Source organism: Amblyomma maculatum, chromosome 10 (assembly GCF_055883805.1).
Source record: "Amblyomma maculatum isolate TAMU_Amacu chromosome 10, ASM5588380v1, whole genome shotgun sequence".
In the NCBI taxonomy this organism is placed as follows: Eukaryota; Metazoa; Arthropoda; class Arachnida; order Ixodida; family Ixodidae; genus Amblyomma; species Amblyomma maculatum.
In genome coordinates, this window is record NC_139353.1 from 142,176,364 (window position 1) to 142,198,880 (window position 22,517).

A 22,517-nucleotide genomic window follows, 5' to 3' on the forward strand; every position below is an offset into this window, starting at 1 on the left:
GATGTAATGTGTTGGGAACCCAGTTGTTATATTCCCCACTGCTGCGTTTTCATCTGGTCCGGCATAGCTCCCATTGGATGCAGTGTGTTTTGAATCCTACTGCTACGTTCCTCACTGCTGCGTTTTCATCTGGTCCCGGCGTAGCTTCCATAGGATGCAGTGTGTTGGGAATCCTACTGCTACGTTCCTCACTCCTGCATTTTTATCTGGTTCTGGCATAGCTTCCATGGATGCTGTGTATTGGGAACCCCACTGTTACGTTCCTCACTGCTGCGTTTTAATCTGGTTCTGGCATAGCTCCCATGGATGCAGTGATTTGGGAACCTCGCTGTTACGTTCCTCACTGCTACGTTTTCATCCGGTCCCGGCATAGCTCCCATAGGATGTAATGTATTGGGAACCATGTTGTTACATTCCCCACTGCTGCGTTTTCATCTGGTCCCGGCATAGCTCCCATAGCATGCAGTGTATTGGGAACCCCGCTGTTACGTTCCTCACTGCTGTGCTTTTATCTGGTTCTGGCATAGCTCCCATGGATGCAGTGTATTGAGAACCCCGCTGTTACGTTCCTCACTGCTGCGTTTTTATCTGGTTCTGGCATATCTTCCGTGGATGCAGTGTATTGGGAACCCCGCTGTTACGTTCTTCACTGCTGCGTTTTTATCTGGTTCTGGCATATCTTCCGTGGATGCCGTGTATTGGGAACCCCGCTGTTAAGTTCCTCACTGCTGCGTTTTTATCCGGTTCTGGCATAGCTTCCGTGGATGCAGTGTATTGGGAACCTCGCTGTTACATTCCTTACTGCTACGTTTTCATCCGGTCCCGGCATAGCTTCCATAGGATGTAATGTATTGGGAGCCCCGTTGTTACTTTCCCCACTGCTGCGTTTTCATCCGGTCCCGGCATAGCTCCCATAGGATGCAGTGTGTTGGGAATCCTACTGCTACTTTCCTCACTGCTGCGTTTTCATCTGGTCCTGGCATAGCTCCCATAGGATGCAGTGTGTTGGGAATACTACTGCTACGTTCCTCACTGCTGCATCTTTATCTGGTTCTGGCATAGCTCCCATGGACGCAGTGTATCGGTAACCCCGCTGTTACGTTCCTCACTGCTGCGTTTTTGTCTGGTTCTGGCATATCTTCCGTGGATGCAGTGTATTGAGAACCCCGCTGTTACATTCCTCACTGCTGCGTTTTTGTCTGGTTCTGGCATAGCTCCCATGGATGCAGTGTATTGGGAACCTCGCTGTTACGTTCCTCACTGCTACATTTTCATCCGGTCCCGGCATAGCTCCCATAGGATGTAATGTATTGGGAACCCCGTTGTTACTTTCCCCACTATTGCGTTTTCATCTGGTCCTGGCATAGCTCCCATTGGATGCATTTTATTGGGAACGTTGCTGTTACGTTGCTCACTGCTACGTTTTCATACGGTTTTCATGCTTTGATGGCATCAATGGTGTCACGCAAGCGGAAGGCGAAGCGCCTTCCTTGAAGAAAAGTGTGCCATACTGAACACAGTCAACAGGCTGCCAGCTCGGAAGAGAGTGGATATTGCAAAAGACCTTGGTCTGCCACCCTCTACGCTTAACAGCATCATCTTGAATTGGGCTGAAATGGAAGGGCATGCTGTGCTTTTCGGTCCAAAGGCTAAAGCGGGCGCATGGCGCCAAGTATGCGAACCTCGATGATGTTCTTCTCACCTGGTTTAAGCAACCTTGCGCTGCCAGTGTCAACTTCGGCGGAGCATTCCGCGTGAGAAGGCAATGGACATAGCCGAAAGATTGGGCATCACAGACTTCGCGGCTTCAAACGGTTGGATCTATTGTTTTGAAGAGAGGCACAGCATCGCTTATAAGACAGTAAGCGGAGAAGCAGCAAGTGTCAACTTTAAACAGTCGACAATCGGAAGGCCACAATTGAGGGGTACGAGTCTCGTGACATTTATAACGCTGACAAAGCGGGCCTTTTCTTTCAGGTGCAGCCGTCAAAGTTATTAAGCCTGAAAGGCTAAGCATACCTCGGAGGCAGATGCAGCAAAGAACTATTGGCGGGGTTCCTTTGTTGTAACCTGAATGACTTGGACAAGATAAAGCCATGGTTAATTGGAAAATATTAGAACCCACGGTGCTCGAAGAACACTCGCTTGCTGCCATGTCGCTACAAAAGCAAGTTGTGCATGGTATACGTGGTCATTGTTCGAAGAATTTCTTAAGTACTTTGACAAGAAGATGGGCTCCCAGTGCAGAAAGAAATGTTCTTCTTCTGAACAAATTTGCTGCCCACCCGAGAGATCCGCCTCCTCTTCGAAACATGAAGCTTGTGTTCTTCCCACCTAACCCTACAAGCCATTTGTAGTCATTGGATGCCGTCATCGTAAAGGAACTGCATTGTGAAGTGCTGTCTCATGCATATTTATCGCGGATAGCAACCTACAGCTATTTCAGTACTTGACGCTTTGCACTACATCGCTTCAGCGTGGACTACAGTGAGCGCGTTAACTGCACAGCACTGTTTCGCTCTGTGCGACTTCTGCATAGACGGGGAAACTGCTACGGAGGCTGAAGAGTCGGAAGTATCTTGTGAGCAAGAGCTTGCTGAGGCTATGAATTAGCTGGGTGCCACGGGAGTCACATATGACGACTACGTCGCCTTAGGAGCTGCCGTCGTGACGTCAGAGTGCCAGAGCGTTGCCGAGATTGTTGCGAATTTGGTCACGAGCGAAGACGCTGACTGCGATGACGAGGAGCACGAGCTGCAAGATTCCGAGGAGTTGACAGAACTGAGCTTTGGGGAAGCCATCGTGGCTGTGGACCTTCTCCACAGGTTTCAAGAAGCGTAGCTTGTTGGGCCAGTTGGTGCACAGTTGAAGGTGAAAAACAGTCCTTGTCCACTTCCTTGTTAACGCGTCCTCTTTCCGCTGGCTTTCACCTTCAACCATTCTCCGCAGATATGTCACACCTGAAAGTGACACTGACACCAATGCGGCCTTCCAGGCTATTGTGAAACACATTGTGCTTTCTAGCGAGCAAAAGAAACTGCAGTCCATCATTCTCGATTTTTTACAGTAAGTTTTTTATTTTTAAGCTCAATATATAGTTTCAAGTTAAAGCAGTGTTTTCATTCATCTTCGGTACTTTCCTCACTGTTGAGTTTTCCCCGCTGTTGTTTTTTTCCCGGTCTCCTGAAAAACGTATGAATAGGGTAACACTGTAGAATACATCTTGCACTGGGCTTAATAAAAATCTAATTTTTGTAAGGGAGGGAAGCATGGAGTATAATAAATATTTGTTCTGTGAGCCATTAGGAAACTTGTCCGACTAACTGCATGAGTTATTGTAATGGTTCTGCTGTGAAAACAAGACTTCACCATCGAGCCTCTTTTTTTCAATGAGAAGCTTGTTGGGTCTACGGCAGACAAAATCATGCTTGAAGTGTTGTGCATTGGTATGGCAAAAATGTTGATCACTAGGAAGTGTTGGAAAGCCATGTAGGGCCTTTTTGAAGATGAATGAATTTCATCCCGTCAGAAGACTGCTAGCCTATGCCAAGATGTTAAAAATGAGCCTCAGCATTGTTCAAGCAAAGAATGATGAACTACTGGCAGTGAAGTAAAAAAGCTGAAGGATGAAAAGGCTACCCTTTAGTGCCATCTATCGTTCCTGAAGCTACTACTGACCAGTGCTCAGGAATTTATCAGCACAGGCATAGGACCAAGAAGGATATACACAAGATAGAGAGCGCAAATGTCGTGCCCATTAATCTGAACTTGAGCCCATCGAAATAGGCTTTAAGTCTGAGTTCAGTTATGAAGCGAGCCAGCAAGCATTTCTTTTGCAGCTAGTCTATTGCAAGTCGTTGCTAAGGTGAGCCTGTGTTATATATCTTCACATGCTTTGGCTGCTTGTCTTGTCAGAGATGAGTGCAAAGTTGGAAAGGCATTGACCTTGCATAAAAAGGAATCTGATTAGTGATTTTGTATTTTGGGAAGAGGAAAGTGCCGTTATCAAAGGCGTTTGACGTTAGAAACTTGCCCCAAATCATAATTCAAATTTATTTATTTATTTATTTCAAATACTTTCCAGGCCCGAAGGCATTACAGAAAAAAGTGGTACAGACAAAAGCAAAATATACCGTGCATAGCTATACAATAATCAAGTTATATGATGGCGGAAAATACAGTTTTCTTGAAATTTGCAACATCAGTAATGGCAGCGATGGAGGGAGGAAGGTCGTTCCAGTCAACACTAGTTTTAGGAATAAAAGATTAATGACACATTTTTGTTCTCGAAAATGAAACACCAACTTTAAATACATGATCGGAACGGGATGAAATGTATGAAGGGCTCGCAAAAAGATGATTCTTTAACAGAGGGTTATGATGATACATTGTCTGGAAAATACACAGTCGAAAACACTTTCGGCGCGAAGAAAGGTCGGGTAAGAGAAGTGTGTTTTTCATGGAAGTAATGCTAGCGTGACCGGAAAAGTTAGATAAGATGAAACGTGCCGCACGATTTTGAATGGATTCTAGTGTGTTTATCAGTGTGATTATATTAGGATCCCAAACTGCAGATGCGTATTCTAACTTTAGTCGTACTAATGTTTTATAAAGGGTTAGTTTTATCGGCAGAGGCGCGGTAGAGAAATTTCGACGCAAGTATCCAAGAGTCCTGTTGGCGTTATTGGTGACATGTTCGACGTGTCTATGCCATGATAAGTGAGATATGAACACCTAGGTATTTGTAAGAGTTAACAGATTCAAGGCGAATGTCGTGAAGAACATAAGTACGCTTGTTGTCAGTGATGCTAGTGCGACGCGATACATGCATTGTTTTACATTTATAATGTTTAGTCGCATGAGCCATTTATCACACCAGTTAGATATGCTTGTGAGATCATCCTGAAGATAAGTAGAATCAGTCTGGTTAGATATTTGGCGATAGAGGACGCAGTCGTCTGCGAAAAGCCTAATAGAAAAATGAGAAATGCATTCAGGAAGGTCGTTAATGTATTTTAGAAAGAGAAGAGGACCCAGTACCGATCCTTGTGGTACACCTGATGTTACGGAAATGCGAGAGGAGGAGCAGCCGTTAGCAGAGACATACTGGGTACGATTTGATAAAGACTTTTAATCCAGTTGAGTACATTAGGATCAATGTTAAGCATGCTAAGTTTAAGAATTAGGAGGTCATGAGAAACAGTATCGAAAACTTTCGCAAAATCCAAAAAAACACAGTCAACGCCAATGTTCAAGTCAGTGTGGGCAAATAAGTCATTAGTAAAACATATGAGTTGTGTTTCACATGAAAATGTCTTCCTGAAACCGTGTTGTTGTGCTGAAAAGAAGCAATTCGACTCAAGGAAATCAATCAGATGAGAATATATAATATGCTCCAAAATTTTACATGGTATACTTGTGAGTGATATAGGACGATAGTTATCGGGGGAATGAGCGCTACATGGTTTAGGTACTGGAACAACCTTGCCAACCCTCCAATCGCTTGGAAGTACCGAGGAACCTAGAGACTGGGAAAAGAGCATCGAAAGCAAAATGGAAGAATATGGGTCAGTGATTTTCAGCATTTTAGAGTTGATTGCATCTTCACCTGACGAAGAAGATATTTTCAAATTTCCAACTAGCTTTTGTATGCCAACCCAGTCTATACTGATAGAGTTCATTGGTGAAAAAGAAAAAGAAACGCTCCATAATTCTCGTTTTATTGCTCTAAAGTTGCTAAAAAATGACTGTTACTGCTTCCAACGCTGCTCGAAAATGCTGGAGCCTGCATCTACCCCTGTCAATAATAAATCCAGAACATTGGTACCACAAGTTGGCTGCAGCACTAATTGAGATAAACTGAATGAATTGCATAGATTTAACATTTTTGCCTAGTGCAGTATTGGCTCCAGATGGAAGACATTCTGAGCTCCATTCTACTTCAGGAATGTTAAAATCTCCTCCAACGACTAAACAGTCAGCTTTAACAGTTTCAGTCATGTCAGTTAGGTCACTCATGGCTTTAAGCTGACTTCCAGGTGGTCTGTAAAGCGAGCATACAGATAGTGATTTTCAATAAACAGGGTGCACAGGTGGCGTAGCGGTAGAACATCCGCCTCGCATGCAAGAGGACCGGGGCTCAAATCCCGGTGCCGCGCAATTCTCCACCGGATTTAAAAAGAAGAAAAAAAATAAAATCCGCGTGTCGATGGAATTGCATAAACAGGTTTGGGGTGTGACCTGATGCCGGTGAACACCTCCGGCAACGCACTCCCTAACCAGAACAGGAGTTGGCTACTCTGGTGCACTAATTGGCCGCAACCTCTCATGATAAGCTCCACAAAACCCCGGCCCTCAGTCACCAGCGGCTGCGGAGCAACTGACCACGGTGGCGGTCAGACCTGTGACGCAGCAGGGGGTGCTAAGAAAGCCTGGCTCCGCTGGACAGGCCGCCATTGGAAACTGACCCTGGCAACGTTTAATGCTAGAACCCTAGCTAGTGAAGCAAGTTTAGCAGTGCTCTTGCAGGAACTAGAAGGTATGAAATGGGATGTCATAGGGCTTAGTGAGGCTAGGAGGCCGATGGAGGCATATACTGTACTGAAGGATAGGCATGTACTGTGCTATCGAGGTTTACCGGAGAGGCGAGAACTAGGAGTAGGTTTCCTTGTCTATAAGTATATAGCGGGTAATATCGATGAATTATATAGTATTAATGAGATGGTGGCAGGCATCGTAATTAGGCTTAACAGGCGGTATAAACTGAAGGTTGTGCAGGCATATGCGCCTACAAGTAGTTATGATGACCAGGCAGTTGAAAGCTTCTACGAAGATGTAGAATCGGCAATGCGAAAAGTAAAGACGCCGTATACTGTACTAATGGGCGACTTAAGTGCCAAGGTAGGGAAAAATCAGGCAGGAGACAAGGCAGTAGGTGACTATGGCATTGGTTCTAGGAATAGCAGGGGGGAGTTACTAGTTGAGTTTGCAGAGCGCAATAACTGACGAATCATGAATACCTTCTTCAGCAAACAGAAGAACCGGAAATGGACATGGAAAAGTCCGAATGGGGAGACTAAAAATCAAATCGACTTCATAATGTGTTCAACCCCCGCCATTATGCAAGATGTAGAGGTAATCGGGAAAGTGCGATGCAGTGACCACATGATGGTGAGGTCCCGAATTAGCCTAAATCTGAAGAAGGAACGCCACAGATTAGTAAGAAAGAAACCCATCAACGAATTAGCGGTGAGGGGGAGGGCAGAGAAGTTGAGGATCTCGCTACAGAATAGGTATTCAGCTCTAACCGAGGATGGCGACACTACCCTAGAAGCAAGGAACAATAATTTCAGAGATATCATTACTGAGTGCGCGGTAGAAGTAGGCGGTAGGACAGTTAGGATACTGGTAAGCTGTCTAAGAAGACGAAAGATTTGATTAGGAAACGCCAGAGAATGAAAGCTTACAATCCAACAGACCGGATCGAATTGGCCGAGATATCAAAGCTAATCAATAAGCGCAAGGTGGCCGATATAAGGAAGTATAACATGGAGAAAATTGAGCATGCTGTAAAGAACGGGGGAAGCCTTAAATCGGTAAAGAAGAAATTGGGCATAGATAAAAACCAGATGTGTGCGATAAGGGACAAGGCGGGCAACGTCATCACGAATATGGATAAGATAGTGAAAGTAGCTGAGGAGTTCTATACAAATCTCTACAGTAGCCAAAGTAGTCAGGACCGTAATGAGATTGGCGGTAGGACAAACATTCAGACGTTCCACCAGTGACGAAGGACGAGGTCAAGAAAGCATTAGAAACTATGAAAAGGGGGAAATCAGCTGCTGAGGATCAGATAACTACGGATTTGCTGAAGGACGGGGGGGATATCGTGTTAGAAAAACTGGCCACCTTGTATACGCAGTGCCTGGTGTCATCGATGGTACCGGAACCATGGAAGAATCCAAACATTATCCTCATTCATAAGAAAGGGGACTCTAAGGACCTTAAAAATTACAGACCAATCAGCTTACTGTCTGTTACGTATAAGGTATTTACTAAGGTAATCGCTAATAGAATCAGGACAACCTTAGACTTCAGTCAAGCAAAGGATCAAGCATGGTTTCGGAAACGGTACTCTACTATCGATCATATCCATGCCATCAATCAGGTGATAGAAAAATGCTCGGAATATAACCAGCCCTTATACATAGCATTCATTGATTACGAAAAAGCATTTGACTCAGTTGAAACCTCGGCGGTGTTGCAGGCATTGCGAAATCAGGGGGTAGACGAGCCGTACGTGAAAGGGCTGGAAGATATATATAGTGGCTGCACAGCAACCATAATTCTGCACAAAGAAAGTAACAAAATTCCCATAAAGAAAGGTGTTAGGCAAGGAGACACAATCTCCCCAGTACTATTCACAGCTTGCTTAGAGGAAGTATTCAGAGACTCAGAGACTTGAAGTTAGGGATAAGGGTAGATGGAGAATACCTCAGTAATCTGCGATTTGCTGATGACATTGCTTTGCTAAGCAGCGCGGGAGATGAACTACAAATAATGATTGATGACCTAGACAGGAAAAGTAGAAATGTAGGCTTGAAAATCAATATGCAGAAGACTAAGGTATTGTTCAACAGCCTCGGGAAGGAACAGCAGTTTACATTAGGTAGCGAAGTACTGGAAGTAGTAGGCGAGTATGTCTACTTAGGACAGATAGTAACCGTAGATCCGGACCATGAAAAGGAAATAACAAGAAGAATAAGATTGGGATGGAGCGAATTTAGCAAGCACTTGCAGATTATGTCTAGCAGCTTACCGGTATCGCTTAAGAGGAAAGTATATAACAATTGCATCTCACCTGTACTCACCTATGGCGCTGAAACGTGGAGGCTAACCAAGAGAGTTCTACTTAAGTTGAGCACAACCCAGAGGGCTATGGAACGAAAAATGGTAGGGCTAACATTAAGAGATAGGAAGCGTGCAGAGTGGGCCAGAGAAATATCTCAAGTTACCGACATTCTTGTGGACATTAAGAAGAAGAAATGGACATGGGCAGGACATGTAGTGCGAAGAGAGGATAACCGACGGTCGCTTAGGGTAACCAACTGGATTCCAAGGGAAGGAAAGCGTAGCAGGGGGCGGCAGAAAGTTAGGTGGGCGGATGAGATTAAGAAGTTCGCAGGGGTCAAGTGGATGCAGCTAGCACAGAACTGGGTTAAGTGGAGAAATATGGGAGAGGCCTTCGCCCTGCAGTGGGTATAGTCAGGCTGATGATGATGATTATATAGACAGTTGTTTTTCATTATGAATCCTCTTCTTCTCATGACAATAAACTTGTGACGAAGCTGAGGCTTTCAAGCATTTCTGAGACCACCGATTACTGGTCCATAATCGACTGCGCGAGTGAGGATGGCTACTGCCTACTGCAGGAGCCTTTAGCTTCTGACTGCAGTGACTGGCTGCTCGTTGCTTGTTTGGGACCCTGCCGCCACACGGGAGTCTGCGAAAATGAGACGAAAAACGAAGGATATAACATAAGGGTCCTGAAATTCTAGTTTGCAGGGCTATACTGTATTAACATAAGACTGCCCACCACGTCCACTGAATAGGGTGATTGACTCATTTTATTCGGGGGGAATTAACCAACCAAACAAGGGTAAAGCAGGACACCACACAGGTAGAAACTTGCATCGGTAATTTCAAAACGCGAGCGATTATAGTTAATAGAGGGTGAGCGGCTTCTGAGGTTCGCGCTGGACTCTTGTTCGGGCCAAGTTTGTTCCACACAAGAAGTTATTTTTGATATCCGAAACTTGTATTGGGCTCAATGTACTTGCACTGGAAGGCAATCTATAGCCAAACGAAATTGCAGTATTGCACTGAGCTTCCCTTAAAAACTTAATGGCGAAAACCTTTCCTTATTTTCTTCTACCTCTTCCGTCTTCTGTTCTATCTCTATCTTGCGTATTTGTGCACTCGTTGTAGTTTCATTCCTTTCTTTTCTTTGGTTGGGTCGTCGGGAGCATCGCTATCTCAGAACTCGTCTCCTTCACATGCGAGAGTGAAGAACTATCTCTTAACCATCCGAAAGGGGGAAACTGTCGAGGTAGCAACGTATTGCCAGGTTTCACGGACACATCTCGCGAACAATTCTTGTGAACGCGAAATTTTCACGATGACCCTAGAAGGCATTCGCCTTCAAATGCCCTCGGAGAATATGCGCTACCTGCATAAAGATATCTTGGTCGTCCACCTTCTGTCACTTTTTTTCGCTCAGATCTTTCATCATAGAAATCACTGTATTCATTTACAGGCTGAAAGGGTATACGGCGCAACGCAAAGATAACAACACACGGTGCCTGCTTGCTACGTTTTATTCTGGTGAAAACAGCCGACACATGCCACCTTCCTGGCTTATGCGCACGCTTGCAATGCAACGAGGAAACAGCACCAAGCTTACCAATTTAAGCGTGGGAGAAATTTTTGCTCAGTGTGGTGAGCAAAATTCAAAAAATCACTGCCACAGCTCATACCTACTTTACGTATTTAAAATTCCCCCAAACTTTCCGACATTGTTTTCTGCTTTTACGCATTGTCATCACATCGCGAAACCTTGTCTCACAGTGCAAGACAAGTCGCTTAACCTCATTGTTTTCACAATTTTCACAAATATTCAAATAGGGGCAGCTCAGTTCAACCCCTGTATAGTTAACGCTCGTAGACCCCAACTGCGTGAGCTTCTTTCTCTACAGCTTGTTAAACTAGGTGGCATTATTCCTTTCCTCACAAAAAGCACGGAAGCATCAGGTGCGGCAGTAGAGGGTAATCAAGGCGCGGTGGGAGTGGTAGCGGAGAGCAATAACAAAAGTGGCGTATGTAAAAGGGCTAGAACCACAACGGCATCAAATGAAGAAAGGTTTAAGTCGGCCATTGTGCACAGCGTTGGAGTGAGGTTTGCGACGGCTAGGTTGGCTAATATCGCCGCGAAAAACCACTTCATATCTGACGTCCGCTACACGGCGCAGTGTTGTGTACAGACCGAAGTATGAGCCCAGCAATATTTCCGACAGTCCCGGGCGCTTCACAAGGGTCCAACCCAAGCTTGTTCCCCAGGTGCATAAATGACGTGCCGGTCCCGAACGCTGTACCGGAACGCATCCACGGTCAGCTGGTGTTGAGAGTTGAGGCGTGCAAGTTGACGCGCTTCCTCAGCGCACTGGGAGAATAGCTCAGCGTCCAGCGCCAACGGCTTTTCGTGAGGAGTGCACGGCACCATGACATCCAACATAGTCTGAACATCCTTTCCGTAGGTAAGACTACAAGGGGTGAACTGAACCGTTTCTTGCACGACGTCGTTGTAAGCGCGTGTCACATAAGGATCTCATACCAAGTCTCCTGCTTCGCGCCCTCATACTTCGACATCATATCGGCGATGAACATATCCTTTCCATCAACCCTTTACGTTGACGGTGATAAGCCATAGTACTGCAGTGGCTTGTGTAACCGAGTTCGAACACGTTTCGAATGAGCTGTGCAGTAAGCACACTGTCCTATCAAAACTCACGCGCTGCCGTGAAAGGTTCAAATCTTTATTTGTTGTTTCTCGACAGCTAGCGGCATGTGGCCCCATCATTCAGATTCTGGGACGAGGCTCAATTCTGTATTCTTTGTTCCCGCTTGTCTCGAGAACAAGCTTTATTTGTAGCACAACATGCACCAAAATATGTCTCGAAGATTTCGGCCTCTCACATATTATTCGCAAATTTTCTAGGTGGTGCTAGTCACTGTTTGCGGCTTTATCTATGTGTTTCTTAATAAATTGTGCGTTGACGAGGGTGATAGGCATTTGTAGGTCGGCGATCACCGAGAACGCATGTTTCTGTCGTCGCCACCGATCGTTTGGTTCTTTTGTAGGGGCAAGGCAGCCCAGTAAAGAGTTTATTCGAGTGAGGTTCAAGCCTCCTCATTTGTTGCCAACGGCATTGTCCCCACTGCATGACAATACGGTGGGGCACAATGCCTCAAGATGATTTGGCACATGAAACAATTGGCGATCTCAGAAGTACCCCGTTCCACTGCCTTTGTTTTCGCATACTTTCTTAAATAGTCCCTTGCAGCTCTCACCAATTTATTACTGGCTGCAGACCTAAGGAAGCGACCCAAAAGATCGATAATAACTTGTTTGAATGGAATATCGAGCGGTGAAATTTGCTGCAGCCGACCTACAAGCTTTAGCTGCGGTGGCATGTAGCTTTGGCACTGACAGGAACCCATGACGTAATGGTGAACAGTGGCATCAAGTTCCGGTGAGTAGTAGTCCAGACGAACTCGGCTAAGTGTGCGGGTGAAACCTAAATATTTGGCGGATGGATGATGGTTTATCGTAACAAGGAAGTAGGATGTCGTCGCGCAAATCTGAAGGAACAAGAGGTAGGGTCGGGTTTCACTACTTGAGTTCTTTTCAGAAAACATCGTTTCGCAAATAAAACGAAGAGCTCGGTAAAGATGACGGGCCACGCCAGCAGCACGACCCTTCCGGTGGTTAATAACCGGTCAAAGTTCGTCGTCTGCTCGTTCTCGTGCCATCAGTTATGTATCACTGACCACACTAAGGAAACTACCTTCATCTGTCTCATCTTGCATCCCATCATCACCTCGCTCTATAGGGGCACATGATAACGGGCGGCGTTTTCATGTTTTCTCCCAAATTTAGAGGCAATGGTGTAATCGAATTCCTGTAACCATAGACTCCAGAAAACCAGGTGCCCAGATAACTCGAAGGCTCACCAGCCAGCACAGGGAATAATGATCGATGATTACCTTTAAAGGGCGGCAACAGCCAGACACTCTTTTTCCGGTGTAGAATAATTCCGGTGATCACGAGAAACAGTGCGGCTGGCGTACGCCATCACCATTTCGATTTCAGCTTGATGTTGGACGAGTACAGCAACGAATCCAGCGCCGCTGGCATCAGTGTGAACCTCAATGCGAGCTGCCTTGTCAATTGTTAAGTACAGAAGATGTTTGCAGCCGTCTGGGAACTCCTTGAAAGATTCTTGCTGCTCGGCAGACCAGAAAAACAGTACATCGGTGTCAGACCGCAATCTTGGAGATGTCAGATATGAAGCGGCGACAGTCGGCGCAGAAACTCAGGAAACGCTTTACACATTTCTTGCTCGTGGAAACAGAGAATTTCGTTATAGCGCTAATTTTATCGGTATCGGGCTTGACTCCGTCTGCGCAAACTACATGGATATGAACCTTCAGCTCAGCATAACCAAAGTGACATTTCTCAGACCTGAATGTCAAATTAGCCAATCGAAAAGAATTCAGAACACTTCTCAGCTTCCAAGGTGTTGTTCAAATGATTTGGAGAGCACATCGACGTCATCCAATTATACTAAGCAAATTTGCCATATAAGGCCCACGAGGACCGATTCCATCACCCGCAGAAAAGTCGCCGGTGCTGAACATAGGCCAAAAGGGCAATAGATTAAGCTCGTAGAGGTCATCAGGGGTACCAAATAACGTCTTCTTATGGTCCCGTTCATCAACTTCTATCCGCCAGTACCCACTGTTCAAGTCAAGGGATGAGTAATACTGAGCCAGGCGAAGTCTTAGGGGGAGTCGCCGATGCAGGGCAGCGGGTAGATATATTATTCAGTAAATCACAATAATCATAACTAAACCGCACAGTTCCGTCTTTTTTCTTCACTAGCACGACTGGCGACGAACACGGGTTGTGTGAAGGTTGAACGACACCAATCGTAAGCATCTCCTTGACATGTGTTTGGGCGGCCTCGCTTTCCTTAGGGGATATAGCTTAAGGTTACCGCCGGATGAGTAGGAAATCCTCGGACATAATAATACGGTGTTTGGCAATGGCCACTTCACGCACCTTGATGAAAATGCACAGCAGGCTTCATACTTATTTTTTGCAGAACTCTTAAATCAAGATACTGATCTGCGGAAAGCACTGAACTAATCGATGTCATCGAGGGGTCTGGAGGGAGGGATCACGGTTTTAGATGCAGAGCAGGCTTAAAGTTCTTGGAATTGGTTGACGAAGGCAATCACCATAGCACAAAAAGGTGTCTGTGTTCATTCAAAAAGTTAGTAAGCGCGACCTTAGACTGTCCTTGACGAAAGTGGATGACGCTTTGCACTGCGCAGATACCATGTGTAAAGAAAAGTGGATGATGTTTCTCGGTGACATCTGTCCCACACGTAGACATTCGCAAGCGATAGGCACAAAGACATTGGCCCGGAAGGAATTGTAGCTTTTTCCACGGAAATTCTCAGCGCCGAACAATGATGCGGAATGACCGAGTCAGGATCCCCGTTCTCTGTGACGATGCGCCGCCTAAGTTCAACAACAGTCCATTATTCCGCAGTAAATCTACAGGTATCACATCCCTCGAGCACTCCCGGACCATGAAGCACCTAAGAACAAATATGCCGTCGTGAATTTGCAACCGAGCCGCTCACTGTCTTATGGAGGTGATTACGCGTCCACCAGCGGTGTACTTTATGCGTCTTAGCGTGGAGTCGTAACGTTTCGAAGTAACGTTGCTAGTTTGCAACTCGAAATACAAGTATTCTCCGATGTCCACTCATGCACTTAACTTGTGCCCACCAAAAACAAACTACTAGTATTTCAAGCGACAGGCTGTTATGAATCAGTGATGTTGTGATTTTTTGTAGGGCTGGTGGTATTGGCCGTTCTCGTCGTTGGGAGGACTTCATCGCGATGACTTCCAGCGACACCGCCCGCAGGTCGCCATCTTCATTTTCCCCGGTGGGGGCTAGCGTATCGTCCATGTGTCCCACTTTAAAATTTCTTGAATGATGCGGAGAGGCAGCGACGAGAAGGAGATTGTGAGATCCGGCGCTGTTCAGTGTTTTTAAAGAGAACGTTTGGGCTGATTGGTTATCTATTGATTCATTGCACGTGGTAACTAGCACCGTAAGCGCACGTTCAGTGATATACTGTTCGATTTCCTTAGATTGTGCGTAGGATGGTCATCGCGAGTTGGGGGACAACCCTGCAGGCCCAGTTCACGATAGACGCTGTGTCAGAAGACATGGTGTCACGGGAGAAAGAGAAGATGTAAGAAAGGAGAGCGCAGTGGTATTTTTAAGAGATGCACAACACGACGACGAATCCGGAAATGAGAGGAAGAAGAAAATGAAGTGAACGTATAAAAGGAGGAGTGGTGACGTGTACAGTGCAGGAACGGTCTAGGTGCACATTTTGGCGTGCAGCCGTCAGCTGCTGAGGAGGTGTTAGTTCGTTAGGCCTACTGACCAGGGTGGTTTCCGCCGACTGGTGACCCCGGTCTCTTCAATCACGACGCTGATAGTCTTCGAAACGTGGGCCTTGTGTCAACGCCTCCGCAACGCCGACTCAGCCAGCGGTTGCTGCTAGTTCCGAGATCTCGACAGCGGTACGAGGACGCTCGAACATCGACATTCAACTAAGGTGACGTGACAGCACCGATTCCCTTCACTTTGTCCTCCTGAACGCTCCCCTTGTGGAACACCGGTGTCTCTTGAGACAAGGCACCACCGGGTTTTGGTCTGTACTACGCGTCCGAGATAGCGTTAGAACTACCCGCGTTTAGTAACAGTGCGGTATGAGTGTGAATTTGTGGATTACGCGTGCGGACGATTAGTGTAGCTGGACTGCGATGTTTTGCAGTTATTTTCGCGTATATGTAGTGGGATGTTTTGTTTTTTCAGTAATCCATAAATTATGGCGTCTTGACTTTTCCCTGGAAGACGTCTCTCAGCTTGTTTAAGCCAGTGGGCGCACAGCGCTTACCATTTTACACAGTAAGAATACATATGTGTGACAATATTTGAACTGATGGCCAGAATCGGCACAGTGAAACCAGAGGGGTTTTCGATCGGGAACATTCCAGATATCGGATCTGCGCCGATGCGCTCGTTGATTTGAAGCATAGTGGGCCGACAGCACGCATGGCAGAGGATCATAAGGCACCGATGCAATCTGCGACGGACCTATTGTAGACAAAGGGGTCATTGGAGTTTGTCGTACAGATAGAAATGGCACTGATGATGGGCCTGGACGTCCTGAAATATCCGCGTATGTTGAGGGCCTGACCTCAGCTGTGTAATACTGTAGGTCATCACTAAGGGATTGAGGCCCCATGGCTTCACGTACTTCGGCGCAACGATATCGGCAAAAAATGTTACCTGCGGTGGAGGCACACTGCAAAGGGCAGTTCATCTCGCACAAGAGACCGAAGGAGTTCGCGGAACGGTTCACTTGTTCCTTCATAAGCCGGAAGCAAATCATAAGGGATGCAGCGAAATAAGGTCTGTTATTGTCGATGCTTCTGGAAGGAATTTGGTCACTTGAGCCGGAGCACTGCGCACAAGGCCAGCAAACCACTTATTTTTTAGGCCGCGCATTAAGTGGCACAGTTCCTTATCCTCCGACAAGGCGGGATGCGCACGGCGGAGCAGTCGCGTCATGTCTTCAACGTACATTGTGACAGTCTCATTGGGCATCTAAAACGAGGCTGGAGTGACCGCTCAGTTCGTTCTCGGCGGTCTGGACGAATTTAGTCCTCGACAATGCGATGGCGAAACACACTCGGAAGTCTAAAGGGATTAGCAGTTCCTGTACCACGTACAAGTGCTGTCTTCGTTGGCAGTGTCATCTCAGTTATTAGGAGAGGCGACTCTCTCGACCTGGAAGAGCTAGACTTTAGTCTTTCTCTGGTTTACCGTAGAATGACTCCGATACTCGCGGAATATGCAGGGTAATGAACAGTACCTTGCGCAGGCTTGAAGGGCAGCTGCACTGGCTGACTCGGGTTGCTTCGGTACCGCACCTTGCATGGCTTCTCGGAGGGCAGGCCCTGACATCTTCTCTAAACGTCCGTGTTCGGGTGGAATGCCAACATTCCTTCGGGTAACATGGTGATTGGTGTCTCAGAAAGCGCAAAGCTAGAGTCCATATCGAGAGGAGGATGGCAGGACATAAGTACTGAGCCGTTATCCAGCAAGCAACCACCAAATACTTCACAATTATTCAGTTAGTAATATATATCTTACTCATGTTCCCTCTTTCATTATCGGGCCTGTGCCAATTGTACACCACCACTGTTCCGCGACGCCAAGATTCTGGGTAATAACGGACAAAATACATCTCGTGAAACCCTGGAATAGTTTTATATCAAAAAATAGCTCTTTCAGTGACGCGTCACTTGTTCTTTATTAGACTGAGTACGAATCAGTTTCAAGACAATTTTGACAAGATTGGCTTTCTGCCTTTTACGCATATGCATCGGGTGGAAAGGCTATTATGTATGCTACTTTTATCTGAGTAACAGTTGTAGCAAACTTCCGTGATGTCATCTTTCTTGTGACCGTCTTAGCTTGATATACACCTTGTTATCAAGCAAATTTATTTATATTAAATATACCGTTTTATACTGGAATTGAGGGAAAAATGTTTCACCGGAAACTTAACAAGTCTGAAAACCAAATAGCTCACCAGTTAGATCTCTTAAATACTGCCGCGAAAACTTCAAAACTGTATTTGTTGTTTTTAATACCCGCCGGCGTACGGCCTTATCACTCTGATTCTGTATTGCGTATCAGTTCTGTATTCTTTGTTTGTAAATGCTCGATGTCGCGAGTCGCACCTTTATCAGTTTCGTTATAGCGCAAGATGCACCGAGATCTGTCCCGAAGATTCCGGCCACTCGTGTGTCTTTCTACAGTGTTCCAGCTTATGATGGTAGTTGTTTGCGACGTTATCTAGACTGTTCTGAGCAGCCTTTAAATTGAGCGTTGACGAGTGCGACGGGCATTCTTTGTTTGACGATCGACGAGCGCGTTTGTTAGTATCGCCGCCGCAGAGTTGCTTAGTTCTTTTGTGGGCGCAAGTCAGCCCAATAAGGAGTTAATTTCAGTACCATCAAGCCTGTGTCTTCTTTTGGTATCAACGGCCTTGTCATCACTACATGACAATATTAAAGAATATTTATTCCTCTCTTGATTCTGAGGAGCTGTATAAGACTAAAAAAAGCATTCACAAATATAGGTCTCTACCCATGAGCTCGGCTTTGAAGAACTGCCCTGAGTTTTTCCCGGAACGCGCGTGGCTAAAATGCATCCATAAAATCAACGGAAGGCACCTTTGACATGAGGCCTTCAAGGTTCTGAATTCAAAGTTTCCACTATTTGGTCTCTATGTGGCTGTAAAGCTTGCTCCTAGAAGCAGATTGAAGGCATATCCGAAGTAAAATCAACCTATAGTCCATGTCAAGAAAGTCTTAGTACGTGCTACCGAGAACTGCCCACGGTGGTTGAGATCATTTTCTCTGCCATGACAAGGTGTGCAACTTCGTATATTGATTATCTACACTTCAGAGTAAGCGAGGAAAAAGAAATAGTGCGTGTAGTAGGGAGAGTTAAGCCACCGATTCAAAGAAGGATGATCATGATACGGACTTCGGCTTATAAAAACTACACTACAACACTACAATTACAAGGAACGGAACAGATCGATGCTATATTTTTGGACTATGCGAAAGCTTTTGATAAAGTGCCTCATAATAAAGTAATACACAAACTTTACGAGATCGGAATAAATAGCAGACTTATCGAATTCATTAGGGCTTATCTAGAAAACAGGTACCAGTACGTCCAAGTTAACAAGTACTGCTCGGAAACACTGCAGGTAACATCAGGGGCACCACAAGGATCGGTTCTGGGACCAATTTTATTCCCTATTTATGCTAATGATATCGTGAAAGTCATACTATGTGATGTTAAGATAAAACCTTTCGCAGACGACTGCGTTCTTTATACCTCAATTAAATGTGTAGCTGACCAAAATAAACTTAACAAAGCACCCGCTGCTGTTTCAGGCTGGTGCACAAATTGGAACATGCTTTTATATGCTGACAAATGTTTAGTCCTCCTTATATCAAGGAACAAAACCAGTTTAAAACATTTTTAATCTGTGGATGGCATCGCACGCAAGGAATCGCCTGCTGTTAAATACCTCGGAGTTACTATTACACACAATCTGAGTTGGGAGCTTCACATTAATTCAATTTGCACTAAAGCATTTAAATCTTTCTGGCTCATTCGACGCAAGCTTTCAAAAGCACCCATACATGTGAAGCTAGCAGCACATAAAGCGTTAGTCCAGCCACCCTTATACGGCGAAAAATATTCACAAAGTAGAAAGAGTTCAAAGACCAGCGGCCAGATTTATTTGCAACAGATATAAACGCACTGATAACGTGACGAAAAAGCTTGACTATCTTGGTCTCGATACACTTCGAGCGAGGCGTTCTGAATGGAGGTTAAAATTCTTGTATTAATTTTATATAACAACATAATACAAATCAACAACCACAGTTTTATTGTGATTGAGCTCGCGTTTTGACAACGGGAAAATGATTGAGGGATATACTCCCTGAACAATACTTTCAATGATTCATTTTTTCCTAGAACCATACACGCTTGGAATAAATTGCCTAAGAATATTGTGGACAGTAACAGAGTCGAACAGTTCGTCGCAAATTTGAAAATGCTTTGGTGAAGTTTTACTGCATTGTTTTTCGTTGTTGTTGTTTGATATGTTTTATGCTTCGACTTTCTGTAATTGATTCTGATTGTCTTTGTTAATGTATTCGTTTAATGTAGTTTTTATTTGTCTCCACCCCTGCTTGGCGTCAAGCGACTCTGCAGTATTTTTAAATACAAAAAAAATTAAAGAGAGAACAGGAGATTATCTAAAGAAATCATTAAAAATGCAAACTTTAACGCGACATGAAGGGCGGTCATCCGAATATCTGAACAGTCGTTTTCGGCGTCCGCTTTCTGAGCGAAAAATAACAGGGATTGTTCTGAAAGGTAGAAGCCGGCAGCTTAGCTGTGCACTGATTCGTGGTTAGGTTTTCGCAGCATCAAACAACCACATGATACGCTGAATTTTGCAGCAGGGGCCAACTCAAGCTTTTCAAATCGTATAGGCCCCGCCGTGCTGGGGCACCCCCAGAATCCCTAGGATAATCAGCACCACAAGAATGATTTGTCACCAAGTTGCTCTTATCCTCACTCTGTACTATTAACGTAGTAGACTCCCATTGTCTTTCTAGAAGCAGTCACGTGCCTGCCAGAGCCGAGAATCTTTTACCCGATTGTCGATCTTTCTGCGCTTTTTCTGCTTTTAAGTCAGTCGATTTTCATTGCAGGGGTCTTATAGAAGCACATCTTGACGCAAGCGTCAACCCCTGCGATGATTTCGCCGCCCATGTCTGTGGCCGCTGGTCTCCCCGCCGGGAGTTCTCAGAGCTTTCCAGATCTGCGCTGATGGACCTGGTAATGTTGTGGCAAAAGAAGTTACGTGACACCTTTGACAGGAGCCTTCACCTGCTGCCCGTAGGCAGCAAGGCGGCAGCAATGTTCTATAGCTGCATGACGCAGACGGGATCGCAAGTGGGGATATTGAAAGATTTTATGCGTGAGCACGGACTTGTATGGCCAGAGGATCCCAGTGATGGTCTTGGCCCACTTGAAGTCCTTATTGACCTGGCCTTCAACTGGAACGTGGACCTTTGGTTCTCCTTGAAGCTATTGCCAAGCAGTCTGGGTGGCCACACAAAACGACGCATCTTCGCTACTGTGAACGACCTCATACTACAGTGGAGGGCTGTGTTCAGACAAATACCAAGAGCATATTTCGCGAAAGTGTACAGTAACATCTTCGCTCTTTTCAATACGGACGTAAATAAAGTGCCGGTCCATAAGAGAATAGCTGAGGACTTCAATAGGCTAAATTATGTCTTCGATGTCCTTTCATCGTTGGCTTCGAAAGCTCGTGCTCCAACTGTGCTCTCACTCCGTGACCTGGAAAAGCACACGGATACCATGACTGCGGCTTATGTCATATACTCTTTGGGCGCTATGATGCGGGTCCAGCCGCCTGTTACTTTGGACGACTTGTTGCTTTTCAGTGATATTAACCTGCTTAAGGCTGTTCGGCACATTTTCGAAAACGTCGACGACCACGCCGTGCGCCAGCACCTCACATGGTTGTTCCTGCACGCGTACGCGGCCGTGGCCAACCCTGCGGCGGTTCTGCTCGTCTTGCATGGCAGCAAGCACCGCGCAGAGGAGCAGCGGCCCATCTTCTGCGCCAGCCATGTGGAAGCCAGCTACAGGCTCCTCGTGTCAGCTATGACAACGGTTGCGCATTTTCCACAGAAGGAGCGACAGCGCATCGACAGCCACCTGGCCGGAGTGTTAACGGTGCATACCAAGCTCTTGTAATTATTAGCCAGGCTTGTTACTACCAAAGGTATAGTTCTGTAGTTGTAAATACACTTTGGTTGCTATCTTAGAGCCCTTGGTACCAAGTCCAATACTGCATGTATCGTAAGGTGCACATTGCATTTCGTTGCATAAAAGCGCTTAGGCTACATTTGTTGCAAATCTGGATTGCGAATTGCCAGCTAATGACTCGTATCATAATGTAAGCCGATATCTACTTCATAGACGAACAGAGACATCTAACTGTCGCGCTGAAATAGGAAGAAAACGATTTTTTTTTTTACTTTTATTGGCGTTCACCTTCTAACGCTTATCAAAGCGTAGAGGGGCCAGGCCATTTGCGGCGGAGCCGCTTTCCTACTCGTTTTCTTGAGCCACAGTCGATTTTCTTCGGTCGCACGAATCTCGGCGCGCTTTCTGTTAACCGATCTATTAGCCCGTGACTCGCTAATATTCACGTAGACCAGTGTTCCCTGAAACATTTATGCAGTCAAATGGCTAGGCGGTAATTATGTGTGTATATTGGAAGTAGGGAAAAAGGAGACGTTTCAAACAACTGAATTTTACGGATGCCTTTGCGCTAAGAATATCTGCTTTCTTGGCTTTGAAAAAAATGGCAGTGGCTTAGATTGGTTAAGCCTGGTAATTGCGAAAGCAATAGCTATAGCTACGCCTAGGTTCAGCTGGTGGTGTAGCTGGTTGTGATGCTTGTGTTTATGCTTATGTTACGCAGTGATTCACTCTGGCCACGGCATATGGTTCAACTATTGTTTATTGCGGGGTGCTACCTGGTTATTTTATTTATAACTAGAAGCGAGGCAAGGAGTGCCGTGGCTGCAACGATACACTTGGTTGGAGGTGAGGTTAAGGCAGAATGTACAACTGCCGCTCCGGCACCGGCTGCAACGGCATTCTTTACGCCAGCAGAAATGAAAGCATCCCTGGAGACTGCGTTGGTTCCACCTGGCGCTAGGACACCTCTATAGTATCCAACGTTGCACCCCTGGCGGTAGCTGCGGTAGGAGCGGGAGTTAGGCCGTGGTTCGTAGTTACCGCCTCGCGAGTTGACGGCGCGGGTTGGGGGCCCTGTTTTTGCGGCAGATGGGATGACGTCACTCTGGCTGCAGCGCTGCCTCACGGAGGGAGCGGGAGTTACGCGGCGTTTGGTGGCTACCACCTCGCGAGTTGAC

The 22,517-nt window shown here is 45.9% G+C and overlaps 1 protein-coding gene across 1 annotated transcript in view; it reads left to right on the forward strand.

Moving 5' to 3' along the window:
- The window catches only part of LOC146177593 (uncharacterized), an 81,985-nt gene extending 60,658 nt beyond the window's left edge, over positions 1 to 21,327 (forward strand). The window contains exon 2 of the mRNA XM_084581596.1: positions 20,250 to 21,327. Coding sequence (XP_084437722.1) covers positions 20,250 to 21,327 — 1,078 coding nt within the window. The remainder of the gene's footprint in view (positions 1 to 20,249) is intronic.
- The last annotated feature ends 1,190 nt before the right edge of the window (positions 21,328 to 22,517 follow it).